Here is a 15,630-nt window from a genome sequence, read left to right as displayed (position 1 = left end):
AAATAAAAATATTCACAACCACTTGAAAATGAAAAGTAAACTCTGCTCACAGCTATTTTTAAAATTACACTTTATAATGTTACAGTAGTTTATGTTCTATTTTAAAAATAGCCATAATGTCTACATTTAACAGAACTTAAAAGTGTCTTCCTCTGCACAAAAATAGTATGTACAAGTTTTTTAAAGTAAATTATTCATATCCGTATAATATTCCTCAAGAAAAAGGATTATTACAAAATCTTCTATCTAACAGAGTAATTGCCCTTTCCACAAGAAAGTACCAGTTCTAAAAATGTACTTTTTTCAGGCAAGGACTGACATTCACATACCGTAAATAAATATGATAGCATTAATATCTATCTATAGAAAAAGATCAGTTTATATACTAGTCTTAAGAGATCAATTGAAAGCAAAGGTAACTTTCAATAACAAAAGTACGAACTACAAATAATGTAATTTATTCTCTACTCACACATCCACAAGTAGTACATGAGCTTTACTGTCTTCTGGAATTCTACAGGAATGTCTACAGAAAAGTCCTGATAGAAACAAGGTCCCACAGGAAAATTCTCAGGAAGAGGTGGCCAATTATTTTTTCTACCTGTAATTTAAAAAAAGAATTACTCATACTCAATATATTGTTCTTATATTTATTACATGTCATTTTAAAATGTCTATACTCCTACAACCTTGAAAACGAAGTTTTGTATTTTTAAACTTTTTCTCAAAATATAACTTTAAAAAAAACCACAGATTATAAAAACAATTTTTCAGTGTCATATCATATCATATTTAGCAGGTATCAGAAAAAGGGGAGAAATCAGAAATAAAAAACATAGTTTCAAAGTGTCTGGCTGTACGAGGAAGCAACCCAGTTTTTAAACTTTAATATCTTCCTCAGCATCTTAAAATTTTCAGTAAAATTCTCCTACATACAGAGGGATGACCAGCGTCTGAGTCCTAACTTTTTTACAGTTAATTCCACAGAAACACAAGATTAAACTGGCATCAAAGAATTAAATTTGGAAATCTCAAAGTCTAGGGGAAAAAATTACCTAAGAAACACATGTAAGAAACCAAAACAAGTGAAAAAACATGAAATAGTCATGAAAAAGTAGTAAAGGAATTACAGCACTATCAGAATCTAAAGAAAAAGAAATTGGACTATGAGGAAAGAAAACATACAAAGAAATTAAGATTGAAAATAAAATAAGAGCTGGAATGGTGGCACACTCCTATAATCTCAGCACTTAGGAGTTCAAGGTCAGCCAGGGCTACAAAGTGAGTTTAAGGCTAGCCTGAACTGCATAGCAAGACCCTGCCTCATAAAGACAAAAAAGAAAAGAAAATGGGAAATGTTGTGGAAATTTTAAACAATTAAAAGTAATGCAAAAGTTAGAATATTAGAGGATAAAAATATAAACTAAAGACCATTTTCTAATTTTAAATAGTGTCTTTTGCCTCACAACTTACAGAATCCAATTTTACATAACTTTTCTGTACCAAAAGTTTTTTGTATATGGTGGGGTTTTTTATTTGGCTTTGTTCTGTTTTTCTGCAACATGGTCTCAAGCCCTGGGTGACCTCAAACTTACGAAACCCTGTCTCAGCTTTGAGCTTTGTGATTATAGGTATGTGCCATCACAACCAGCTGAGGCCATTTTTCATACTGCAAGAAAGCATGACCTTGCTCTGCTCCTCACCAACACGTCTTGCCTGTCCCATTGACTATATTGTCTAAATTTCATGTAACTCAGACACTTTCATACCAGTCTCAGGCTATTTAAGCAGCAGCAGCTCTGGACCTTGTCCAGACAAGGCTGAGCCACTAACTAGCAACTGGTCAAAGACAACCTCTGAGAGCCTATGTTCCTCATCTGTAAAATGAGAATGACCACTGGACTGCCCTTCCCAGGATAGTTCTGAGGATTAAATATGAGTTCGTAAGTGAAAAGCTCTAAAATATACTCATTCGCAACTCTAACTCTATTAATTTCTCACTCTTCATTACTACCTTATTAAAATCTCTCTCACAGAAATATTTTGAATTAGTTAATACTAGGAAAAGAAAACAGATTTTAGTTACAGATAATTCAGAAACATTGCTCTTAAATTAAATATTCAGTTTTTCCTTTGTAGATGCTATCTCTGGTCCTGCAAATAAGAAAATGACCCAGAGTGACCCTAGACCTATATGTTCTAAGATACAGAATAAGCCATTCTGTGTCCTGCATTACTGTTCTTATCCATCACTGTCCCAGGCACCCTGACAATGACTTACCTCCAGCTCTTGTCCCTTTTTATCCAAACACTGCTAACTTTTCTAAGACATTCCCTTGAAGTGATCTTGGTGGTTATAGCCTGAATAGATTTCATAACAAATAATTCAGCACTGATTTTTCTTTGGCAGCATATAAGCACACTAATCATCCAAGGATCACCACAAACACTTTTTTTAAAAATGTATTTCTGAGGACTGGGGCAGATAATTGAACCTGGTCTGGGTAAATCAGGTTAAGGATCAAACAGGGGACACACACATTCAAACGTTCTCTGATTCAACAGATCCAGAAAGAGCCCAAGTACAGAATCAAGGGCTCCTGGGTTTAGAATGAACCAGCTGTCAGATCTGCATCTGCCTTCTTGGTGATGGGCCTTAGCTGTTCTAATGCACCAAAGACTATGCAAAGCAGCCAAAATCAGAGAGCTCTAGAGTATCACACAGGCCATATGCGTTGTCTGATCTCCATGCTAGAATACAAAAACAAGCTAAGGAGTTATCCACATACAAAATGACCTATAGCTAGAATAGATACTTCTGTTTCAAATTTCTTTGGATACTACCATGTTGACTGAGGTTTTGCATTTCTCGTTCTCGACGATCTAATTCTGCAGCTTTTCTTTCTAGTTCTTCTTGCCGCTTAAGAAGTTCAGCTTGAGCCAGGGCATGTTCCTTAAACAGAAGTTATCAGTATATGAATAGCTTGTCAGAAATGTAAAATACTCTAACATTTATACACTACCTCCTACTTCATTCTCTATGATAGAAATCAAATTCAAAGCACCAGCCAAATAGCTCAGTGGATTAGGATTCGATCCCCGCCCCTTCTGTGCTAGCCCCACCCCTGGGGCACACTGACACTGCAATTGAGACTGGGCGTGGTGGCTCACGCCTGTAATCCCAGCACTTGGGAGGCTGTAAACAGGAGAATCACTATGAGTCTGATCTAGTAGTAAGACCCTGAACACTCTGTGGACCCTTCCCTAAAATACTGGAAAAAAAAAGAAATCAAATTGATTCTAAATTTTAGAACGGATGATTACTGTTTCAGAATATGTCACATGGATTTGGCTCTGTGGGCACAGAACCCCTCTCAGTATGAGCAGCGAGAGCCAGAAGTCATCTGGAAATTGAAAAACTAACATGACTTCTGTGCCTAAGTTTTTTGGTTTTTTGTTCTGTTTTGCAGTACTGGGGATTGAACTCAGGACCCTGTGTTTGCCAGGCAAGCGCTTATTCTACTGAGCTATCTCCCAGGGCCTCTATGCCTAAGTAAGATTAAGGACAGAAGCAAAGAGAACAGGTGAGGAAAAGGAGAGAAAAAAATAGCAACTGAGGGAGTTGTTTTGATAAACTGGGTTAAAATAACATAGTAGCCTCCCAGCAATGCAAGACTATTTTATAATGTCTTAAATGTCCTAGGATGTTGTGGTGGAAGAAGAATATGGTTAAGAAATTCTGGTCCCTAACTTCATCTGTCCATTCATGATACCAGATAACTTACTGACCTCTGTATTTCTTAGATTTCTGTCATCTACTTCCTCCTAGTATCACTACGTGTCCCTGGTAACTCTTTCCCTAGAATATCTGCCATTCTGTTATCAAGCAATATTGTACACTAAAAATTTAACTATACAAATTGAATTCAAGAAGAAAAATGAATTCAGTGATTCCTAATAATGGAATAACACAAATGTACAAACTGACAAAGAGGTGTGAGCACTTACAGAATGAAAACAGTGCTAATCTAGACTTAAAGTAAGTTAAAATTTTAAAATAAGGAATGTAATGATACAATTATAGTGGTCTCTGAACACAATATTGTTATTAATACTGTAATTCCAATACAAATTTAAACAGTGAATGTGAACTAACCTTTGCAATCTGTGTATAAGCTGGATGTTCCTCTGTTGGTTTCATTATTGCTGGCTGTGTATTAGGTACATTAGGCATTTTCACACTGCCTGGTGGAGGCTAGGAAGATTAGGAAAAGGAAAAATTATATGTATACAGTCCAATTTAACTTCTCTCAGAAGTTACAATACTAATAAAAAGCAAAATCCAGATCAGCCTCTTTTTCTCCCCTGCCTTCTCCAGTGAAATACAGGGAGTATCAAACCAAAAAAAATCACACCAAGCCAGCAGCAAGGCACAGTGGTATGGACCTACAGCCCCACTACTCAGGAGGCTGAGGAAAACTACCAGAGCCCAGAGTCCAAAGCCAGCCTGCACCACAGTGCAAGATATCATCTCTGTGCCAGTGCCCTGAAAAGTATATGGGTGATCTCTTGGTATAAGGAAACAGAAAATAAGCCAAATGCAATAAAATTTTTAAAAAAGAAAAGAAGCTAAATAAAACTACAAAACCTCTACTTTGTTAAAGAAGGTCAGCATTACTCAAAAGGAGCTTGAGGGCAAGAGGTAGATATCTACAAGTCCAGCAACAGGAAACTGGTTAAATCACCATATATACATGCAGCATATGTGTTGCAACTATCAAAAAGTGATTTCTAAATACTAAAGGAAACAAAACAAGCAACAGAAGAGCATGCAGATGATCTTTTTAAATAAACACTAATACATACTCAGAAAAACATCTAGAAGGTCACAGAAAATGATTATCAGGACTTCCACCTAGTGCTACATTTCTCTATTATCTGTCTCCCCCAACATACTTACACTGCTTTTTAATCCTATTTTTCAAGTGTTCTCTAGAAAGATTGTAAGGAAAAGAAGACACAAGGATGGGAAGATGAAAAGGCAGGGCCATGAGAGGAAAGAGGGGAGAGCAGGGCAGGGCAAGGGAGAAAGCTACAAAGGGAGGAAAGAGGAAGCCAAGGCGGCAGATGTACACACAGTATCAAATTCAACAGACAGAACTATTGGAAAGCACACAAAGATAGCAGGATTTTACCCTATCACAGCTAATAACAGCTTTGAAAAGGAAATCAAGCATGACTAAAGATATAATCGGAATACAGCTGATTCTAAAATTCATAAGGAAAAATAAAGACTAATAAATAGGTCAAACTCTTCTGAAGAAAAATAAGACTGGACCTACAATATCAAGACTTACTATAAAGCCATTTATTTAGGAGTATGATACAGAACAGAAAAATATACCAACAAACAAAATAGATACAAGCCCACAAAAACACACAAATCATACACCAAAGTGGTAGTACAAAATAGCAGACAAATACTGTTTTTATGGTGCTGGGATAACTAGATAATCACCTTTAAAAAAAAAAAATCTAAAAAAAAAGCCTAAACTAAATTTCTCACTTCATACCATATGCAAAACTAAATTAAGACAAACTAATGAACTAACAGTAAAGCTTAAATAATTTTAGGGTAAAAAGAAGGTGACTATTTTTGTAAACATAAAGAACTTCTTGAATGTTACCTCTGGATATTTTGTGTTTTGTTTAGATGTATCCCAAGTGTCTAAAACAATGCCTAGAACACAGTACATGCTCAGTAATTCATTGCATTACAAGATCAGGAAACACACAGACCATAAAAGTAAAGACTGACAAATTTAAGTAATTTGCAATCTAATAATAAAAAGTCAAATTATAAATTGGGGAAAATTAGTGCCTTTAATATAAAACTGCTACCCAGAATATATAAATCTTACAAATACAAACCACTAGAAAATCTCTAGAAAAACGAGAAAAAAACTACTAGAAAATCTCAATGAACAATAGAGAGAAGTGAATACAGTAATAACTAAAAAACATATGAAAACACATCCTACCTCACTTCATTGATAATCAAAAAATACAAAAACATATCACTTTTAAACTATGAAACAGAAAACTAGACTCTGATAATACCACAATTTGAAATTACAATATAACCACAGTGATGCTCTACATGAAAATTAAAGCTCTGGTCTAAATAGAACAGAAGGGACTATTAACAAAAGGGGCTGAAGCAATTATTTAAATTTGAGAGAGAAAAAAAACTACTGAATCTCAACAGAATAAATTCCAAGTAGCAAAATGCCAAATGTAAAAAGAAAAAAACAAACAAACAAAAAAAACCCACCAAGATTCCAGAAGATAGTTAAACTGTACAGACTACAGATGACTGATGACTCTGATCGTAAGTAAAACTAAACTATACAACTCAAAAGAGATGAGAGGAGAGAAGTCATAATTAAAAGGTAAAAACTTAGATAGTTGATGATGTAAAGAATTAAACAAAAATAGAAGTCAAAATCAAAATAATAATACACCAAACATATAAGAATAAAAAACAGCTAGATATGGCAATGCATATCTATAATCCCAGCACTTGGAAGACTGAGGCAGTAAGATTGCTACAAGTTCTAGACTAGCCTAATGAGACACTGTCTTAAAAAAATAAAAAGAAAACAAACCAAAAAAAAAAAAAGAAAAGAAAGAAAGAAATAAACATGCAATTGAAAAATGACGTTTTAAAAGTCTGAATAAACACAAAATGAAAATGAACATAAAAAGAAACCTCAAAGAAATGCAAATTTTACCTAATTCCTTTAAAATTATCATTATTACAGTATTACCACCATAATCTGGAAAAACTTTCATAAAATGTATATTTTCACACACTGATAGGTATACAAACTAGCATCTATGACTGTCCTACAGTACAATTTGGCATTATGCAGAAGTAGTCACTAAACATTCATATCCCATGAATAACAACTTTTATAAATATCTCAAGTAAATAATCTAAGATATTTACAAATACATGTATGTTAAGAATGCTAACTAAGCTTTATTTATCAAAGCAGTGTTAGAAATAATCCAAAGCCCAACAACACTGAAATGGTTAATTATGATCCAACCACAAGTTGAGGGTGGTGATCTAGCTTAGGTAGTGTTGGTCTCCAAAGAGAAAAGCCCTGGATTCAATCCTCTGGGGAGGGGGGAGGGAAAAGGAGGGAAGAGGGGAGACAGGTGACGAGAAAGGAGGGGAGAGCAGAAAGGGGAGAGGGGAGAGCTTAGACAGAAAAGAGGGGAGAGGAGAGAGGGGAAAGGAGAGAAGGGAGAGAGAGAGAGATGAAAGAAGGAAGAGAAGGCCTTTCTGACCTCGTACCCTCCTGTCTCTTAATTCTTTCTCCTCAAAATCAAGCCATAAACCCACAGAAGTTACTTTTTCCCTTCTCCACACAGAGGGGTACTGTCCCAGAGCCAGGCAGGAGGAAAGAAAACTCACAGGGACACCAAAGAGAATGTGAGTGACAGCCTTCCTGGATCTCTGATTAGACCACACCCCTGGTGCAAGCACAGCTACCAGGTGGCCATGCTTTACCAAATATGGGCAGAAAAGTGTTTTTCCCCCTGGGTCTTGGGTCTTCATCTCTGTAAGCTCCTGTGTCACACAAAACCTGATAAAAATGATGACACACTTTTCTCTTGTAATTTACTTTTGTTTCAAGAGTGTCAGTTATGACCACAATAATGCATAAGGAAAAGAATTACACCTTCCCACCCCTACAGAAGCAGGTGAAAGAAAAGAACAAGTGTTAAAAGAATTACTACCAATAAACCTTCACTAAGAGAATTTCTACTTTAAAAATGCCCCCCCCCCAAGAGAAAATGTGAGACACAATAAGGAAGAGTTTTGTGTGTCCCTGGATACCTTACAGGATACCATCTTCAATTTGAACTCACCAAAACTCAAGATATCAAAGGGAAGCTAACTGACACAAAGGGGAAAAGAGGACACTGCAGCAGAACTGGATATACTTGTGTAAGATAAGCTCTCTACAAACCTGGAACTATGCTAATGAAATGGGAAGGCAGGGTATGCTGAAAGCAACTGGGAACAGAGGAGTGACAAGATTAGAGAACAGGGCTACAGAGATAGGTCAGCAGTCTAAGCGCTGGCCTCGCAAGCACAAGGAGCTGGGCTCAATCCCCAGTACTGCTGTGCCCACCTAGGAACAGAAGAACCCAAGTAAAAAGTAAAACAATTCCTAGAATGAAATGATACCAGTACAACCTCACCAGAACCTATGTGACACAATAAAAGCTCTCCTAAGGGGGAAGGCTATCACAATCAATGTTCATATTAGAAAGAGTAAGCCCAAATAACCTAATGGGGCCATGAAGCTAGCTCAGCAACCTAAGCACCTGCCTAGGCCAAGATCCCCAGTACCACCTGCCATGCCATCCCTGCCCCTGGCACGCCAAGCCAGCCACCAAGACCAGGCTTGGTGGACAGGAGGATCACTATGGGTCTGAGCTGTGTAGTGAGACCCTGTACCAAATAAATGAATGACTAAATGAATGAATGGGTAATTTTTAAAAAATCAGAAAACAGCTCTCAAAGCCCTGCACACAGGTTTTCCAGAGGCCTGAGTGATAGGAAAAGGATGGTCAGGGAGGTCACCCTTAGGCTGTAGGCTGTGCTTCTTTCCCTACTTTTGCTTGGCCCAAACTCACACCACAGCCTGTTTCTTTTCCTATCTTTAATAAAGCCTTGCTACTGGTTATGCTTGCCTTGACCAACTCTTTGCTCAGGACACAAAGAACCTAGAAGCTACCTCCAGGAGACTGTAGCACCCCAAAACCCTACTACTCTGGCAACACCCGGGAAACTCCTAAGTATATACTGCCAAATGCATATGGGGCAGAGATGCAAATACAAAACAAAGCTAGGAGAGGACAAAAAGAGAGTAAGAAAGCTGACTCTAAACGAAGGATCAAAAACAATGTCTGAAAGAGCAAAACTACATACCCTTTCCATGGTGCATGAGATCTCAAATTAGGAAGATAATACATTTTACAACACCTCTGGGGCAGTACAGAGGCTTTAATTATTTCATATTTTCATATAAATTACCTTGCTGTAGTATGGCTTTATAGAACCTAGAGTATACAGAAAGCAAGCTGGCCATGATGGCGTACACCTACAATCGAGTACTTGGGAGGCTAACGCAGAAGGATCACAAGTTTGAGTAAAGCATGAATAACTCAATAAAAAAGGGAGACCATGTCTCAAATTTTAAAAATTTAAAAGGGCTTGAAGATGTACCTCCAAATGTCCTGGGTTCAAGCTCCAATACTGTCAAAAAGAAAGAAAAGTGAATATTCAAGGTCCCTTCAAAGCTCAACAAGTTATCTTTGTCACGCATAAACAAATGTATCCATACATAAACAGGATTTTTTTCCCACAGTCTAACTTCTTTCATATTCAAGAGCACTTCCTGCTTTTTCCCACTCTTGATCCTAAGCGTGCTCAGGATCTTTAACACATTTAATGTTTAAATGTGTGTTCTTGAGTCTCCAGCATCAGAAACCCTAATCCTAAAGGGTTAGAACATTTACTTGAGGGAGGTGTATAACAGGAGAAAAGAAGGAATACACTAAAATTTCAAGCAGAAAACAGTGCAGAAGGATAGTTCTGTGTGACTAACCACATTCATTCCTACCCTCACTGAACGTTCATCGATAAGGACAGTGGGTCACACACAGAGATTTAAGATATAGAAATAAAACAGGCACACACCTGTATTCTCTTAGAGATATATTCCACTAGCAAAAGATAATCAATGTGCATAATAAATACAGAACACTTAGAAGGCAACAGAAAAAAACTATACCAGGGTGCATGGTCATCAGTACAAGATGACCGGGGATAATTTCGCAAAGATGAGTTAAGGAATATCTGAGCATGGACTCCAGGGATATGAAGAAGCCAATCTTGCATCTCAAGCAGAACAAACAAACAGTACGTACAAAGCCAGGAGAATGTCTGGCTTACAGTATGAGGAAGACCAGTGTGCTGGACAGCAATCTGCCAGGGACAAGTATGAGGAGATGAAGAACAAAGCAGAGGCTAGATTACAGGCTATTTTAAGGATTCCTGATTTTACTCTGAAAAAATTAAAAGCTAGTAAAGAGAACTTTCAATTTCCAATTCTATACACAGGTTCATTCTAACAATGAGTAAGAGGATAAACTGACAAATCAGCAACTCTTCTTGGGTACCTTAAAAGAGGTAAAGACAAAAGGCAAATCACTGCCTCAGTTTTGGCAAAACAGTCAAGGATTACCAGAGTAAAACTGTGCAAACTACAGCGGGAACGGATGGGAGGCAGGAAAATCTGAACCAAAATTCATGAACTGTTAGAGGCTCAATGTAGACAACTCTCACAGTTAAAAACTCAAAGAAGACCCAGTTCCAAAAGACCCACCACACACAAACTTTTGGGTTGCTTTCATCAGCAATTTGATCAAGTCCTCACAGTATAAATACCACAGAAAATCTCCATGGACTTCTGGCTGAGGGAGGGGAAGGAAACCACTTGGAAGCATAGTAAAGCTCTCTAGTCTTTTTTTTTTTTTAATTTTATGAAAGGGTCTACAAGGTGTTCAGAGTCTCACTACTAGATCGGACTTGTAGTGTTCCACCTGTGTACAGCCTCCCAAGAGCTGGGATTACAGGCACACACCACCACGCCCAGTCTCAATTGCCATCTCAGCACACCCCGGGGGCAGGGCTGGCACAGTAGGCTCGGGGATAGAACCCCTGGCCCCTGAGCTTGTTTGCAGGCACTTTAATCTTCTGAGCTATTTGGCTGGCCCTAGTCTTAATAAAGATTATCCACAGAGAAAAAAAGCTTAAATTCTTAGCCTGCTGGAGTTTAATCAAACCCATTAGGTTTGAGCTGAGGGAGGAGAAATATGTCCAAATCCACACTGCTCTAGCCACCTCATCCCACATAAAGGAGAAGAAAAAAACACAAAAACTTGAAGCACAGGCTGAATGAAGGACTGATGCTGAACTACATGATGGGACACTTTCTAATGCCTGACCACCACATAACTAAGGTCTCTTTATGGCAAATCCTTTTTGCCTGGTCCATCATGTCTATCTATAAGGAAAAACTTACAAGGCAAAAGACAATCTGAAAAAACATGGATATGTTCTGAAGAAATATCAGACCCGACAAAGGAGAGATATTAGAATTATCAGACCAGGACTGTTGGAATTATCCAAACAGAAACTTAAAACACCTACCTACGTATGGGGCTGAGAATATAGCTCAGTGGTAAAATGAAATCTGAAGAATAGCAAAGAAGCACAGAAACCCAGAATGATTACATAGAGAAGGGAAGAAAACAACTTGTCTCCATTATCCCTTAGAATACATTAGTACTTAGAATACAAAACAAAGCATGGCTCAATACAGTGAGACAGTAACTCAGGCTTCATGAGGACAGGTGCAGGAGCAGACATACCTGGCTCAACATGCTGGGACATGGCTAGCAGAACAAAATATTATCAAATCACAGAGGTGGACAAGGAAGGAGAAAAGGAACAAAGGCACTACAAAACATCCAGAATGCAAACAGCAAAGATGACAACAGTAGTCTTTACCTTGTGGATTAAATTCTCCAATCGAGAGAAAGAGTGGCTGAATAAATTTCTTTTTAAGACATAAAAATCCACTTATAAGATGCTTATAATAGACTCACTTAAACTTTCAGGGCATAAGCAGGCTGAAAGTGAAAGGACCGAAAATATTCAATAAAAATGGTATAGGAATGGCTATACTTTTATCTGATAAAAACAGACCTCAATAACCCTGTCACAAGAGATAAAGCATCATTATTTAATGACAAAAGGATCAATCTATCAAGAAACAAACACTGCTAATACATATGCACGCAACATTGGAGCACCCAAATACATAAAGCAAATATAAATGCACATGAAAAAACAAATAGCAGAATTAAAAGTAGGGATCAACAAAAATTAGACAGATGGGCTAAAAAGATAGCCAATATGTTGGTTCTAACCCTGCAGTCAGTGAGGACTCATGACATACGAGAATGTGTGCTGTGACATAGTGTGACTCAGTGGTGTCCCAAATTTTCTGATCAAGGAGACTATGGGGCTACAGAGGAAAGTAATTGATGATGTATAGTGTGCCTAAGGAGAGTCGCCTAGAGAGAAAAAACTCTCTCGGGCTTTCACAGAAAGCAAATTGGTCAAGTAAGGGCCATGACTCATCTAGTTGGCTGACACTGACAAAAGATTCACAAAGTGCTATACATTGTTCCAGGGTAAATCCTGAGGAGATTTTACTGACCTTATTTGATAGCAAAAGTTACATTTTTAGTTATGTAAGTCTTGCTTTAACTTGGTCTTAAACATCCAACAGAAAATTGTAACTACGAGGTATACAAAGTAATGCCGTATTAATATGCTGAGCTGTAAAAGGCTCAAGTCAACAACTTTGGACAACTGCCAGATCTGCTGATAACTCACTACTTTTATGGACTATATTGGGTTATTTTGCTGAATTCAAGTACCTACAATCTTTGGACTGGCATCAAGTATGAAAAGGTCCTTTATAGACTTCTCCAAAGACAGCTTCTCTAACAGCAATGGAATACCCATCTCTGACAAAACAAAACAAAAAAGGGGACAGAAATAAAAGACCATTTTGCTATGAAAAAATATGTATATACAAGATAGTTAGGATGGGTATACAGCTACTATTTCTTAGCTCAATGAGAAGAAAGGTTTGCACTAATATTGTTTACACAAAATATGTCTGCATCTTGTCCTCTGAGTAACTACTACAAAGAAAACAATATGCAATGTATTCATTATTGTAACTGTCCTACTCAGCTGTTCTAAAACTATTTCACTGCTATTTTACCTTTTTTCTCATTAAAATGAAAAAAGGAAAAAAAGTAGGGGTCTATGTTAGCCCATTTATAACAATGAATAAATAAAAAAGACAGAAAATGAGTAAGAAAGTACTGGACTTGAATTATACTTCTGACTATACACACTTTACAAATACACATAGAGCTTTCTATCCAATAGCAAGCGGCAGGATACATGTTTTTGTCCAGTGTACATGGACTATTCTTCAGGTACAAAACAAATCTTACCAAATTTAGAAACACTAAAATCATATGTGACATCATTTTAGACCACAATGGTAAGAAACTGAAAATCAATACAAGAAAAATCTTGGACGGTTCACAAATGTGTAGAAATTAAACAATATTTTCCTGAACAATTAATGGGTCAGAGATGAATCAAAAGGGAAATTTAAGTATATGTGGAGAAAAAGGACAACAGAAACACAACATATAAACATTATACTCGAAGGAATAAAAAAAGAAGTAAGTCTAAAATAACAGATTAAAGAAAATATTAAAAATCAGAACTAAATCAAAACCCCAACAGAAAAACTACAGAAATCATCAATTAAACTAAGGAAATAAGAAAAATTAATAATTCATTAGCTAGTCTAAGAAAAAGAATTCACAAAAATAAAATAAAAAATTAAAATATAGAAACAGATGTCTCAGTAAGTCACTATTATGAACAATTACGTTTCAACAAATTGGACAACCTAGAGGAAACTGATCTTCCTGGAAAAACACAACTTACCAAGATTCAGTCAGGAAGAAACAGAATCTGACAGACAAAGAACAGACTGAAGAAATAACCAAAAGCCTCTCCAGAAAGCAGCCCAGGACCAGATGGCTTCACAGCTGAATTCTACAATACATTCACAGGAAAAAAAAAAAAAAAAATCAATAACCAATTTCTTGAACTCATCCAGAAAAGATTTCTAAACACATTTTATGACACTGGTATCACTTTAAGACCTAAGGCAGACAAAAACATCAAAACAAACAAACAAACAAACCTACAGGGCAATTTTTGTGATTAAGAATGATGCAAACTGATCAAGCAATGGCCGTGACTCATCCACTTGGGTGACACTGACAAAGGATCTACAAAGTGCGGTACAGGTTTTCAGGATAAATCCTGAGGGGACTTGACTGACCTTATCAGATACAGAAGCTAGGCTTCTCGTTATATAGGTCTTGTTTTATCTTGGTCTTAACCATCCAGCACAAAGGTATAAAAACGAAGTATAAGGGGTGAAGCCATGTTGATATACTGGGCTATAAAGGGCTCAGGTCAACAACTTCTGACATTGCCAGTCCTGCAGATGACCCACTGCTATTATGGACTACTGGACTATATTGGACTATTTTGCTGAATTCATGCATCTACCATACTTAAATGACAATGGAATATCTGACAAAACTAAACAAAAAAGGGGACACAAATGAGCATTTTGTATCTGTGTATTCAAAATAGTTAGGATAGATATACAGCTACATTCTTTTAATTCAATGATTAAGATTAGTTCTAACAGTGTTTGTGGACAGAATGTCATGTCTGCATCTTGTACAATGAATAACCACTGAGACAACAATGTGCAATGTATTTATTATTGAAACTGTCCTACTGATTGGTTTTGAAACTGTCTCATTGCTATTTGTTTCTCAATTGGATTCTTTTAGAATATTTTGCTGAGTTAACACACCTATAATATTCAAATAATGGAACTTAACAAAAAAGGGGATACAAATGAATGACTATTTTGTATCTGTGTATTCAAAATGGTTAGGATAGATATATAGTTACATTCTCTTAATGAATAAAGGGATTTGTTCTAATAGTGTGTGTAAACAGGATATCATGTCCGTATCTTGTACAGCAATTAACCACTAGGAAGAATGTATGCAATGTGTTAATTATTGAAACTGTCCTACCAATTTGGTTTGAAACTGTCTCACTGCTATTTGTTTCTCAGTAAAATTATGGGAAAAAATAAATAAAATAAAATTACCAAAAAAAGTACTTGATGAAAAAAAAAGAATGATGCAAAAGAGAGTCTCAGCCTCGCCGCCACCATCTAGAGACCATTGCACCCATCCATCCACTGCCACCCACCCAGGACAAAGAACATCCAGCATGGATAAAAATTAGCTGGTGCATAAGGCCAAACTGGCTGAGCAGGCTGAGCGATACAATGACATGGCAGCCTACACGAAGTCTCTAACTGAGCAAGGTGCTGAATTGCCTAATGAGGAGAGGAACCTTCTCTCCATTGCTTATAAAAATGTTATAGGAGCCCACAGATCATCTTGGAGGGTTGTCCCAAGTATTGAGCAAAAGACAGAAGGTACTGAGAAAAAACAACAGATGGCTCGAGAATACAGGGAGAAAACTGAGACTGAGCTAAGGGATATCTCCAATGATGTACTGCCTCTTCTGTAAAAGTTCTTGATCCCCATGCTTCACAAGCAAAGAGCAAAGTCTTATTTGAAAATGAAGGGAGATTACTACTGTTACTTGGCTGAGGTTGCTGCTGGTGATGACAAGAAAGGATTGTGGATCAGTCACAACAAGCATATCAAGAAGCCTTTGAGGGCTGGAGAGATGGCTCAGTGGTCTAAAGCACCTACTTAGAACAAGCTTGGCAAGGCATCAGGGACCGCGGTTCGATCCCCCAGCACCACATG

General features: G+C 37.1%; 1 protein-coding gene and 1 pseudogene across 2 annotated transcripts in view; one reads left to right on the top strand and one right to left on the bottom strand.

Moving 5' to 3' along the window:
- Scamp1 (secretory carrier membrane protein 1) overlaps positions 1–15,630 on the bottom strand; it is a 155,047-nt gene that overhangs the window by 74,938 nt on the left and 64,479 nt on the right. For both annotated transcript variants that reach the window (XM_004645733.3, XM_004645734.2), the window contains 3 exons: positions 4,157–4,255; positions 2,845–2,953; positions 473–601 (listed from right to left, as the gene is read on the bottom strand). In XM_004645733.3, coding sequence (XP_004645790.1) covers positions 473–601; positions 2,845–2,953; positions 4,157–4,255 — 337 coding nt within the window. The remainder of the gene's footprint in view (positions 1–472; positions 602–2,844; positions 2,954–4,156; positions 4,256–15,630) is intronic.
- The window catches only part of LOC101571834, a 969-nt pseudogene continuing 418 nt past the window's right edge, over positions 15,080–15,630 (top strand).

Source organism: Octodon degus, unplaced genomic scaffold (genome assembly GCF_000260255.1).
Source record: "Octodon degus isolate 3935 unplaced genomic scaffold, OctDeg1.0 scaffold00238, whole genome shotgun sequence".
NCBI lineage: Eukaryota > Metazoa > Chordata > Mammalia > Rodentia > Octodontidae > Octodon > Octodon degus.
This window is presented reverse-complemented; position numbering and strand designations above follow the sequence as displayed.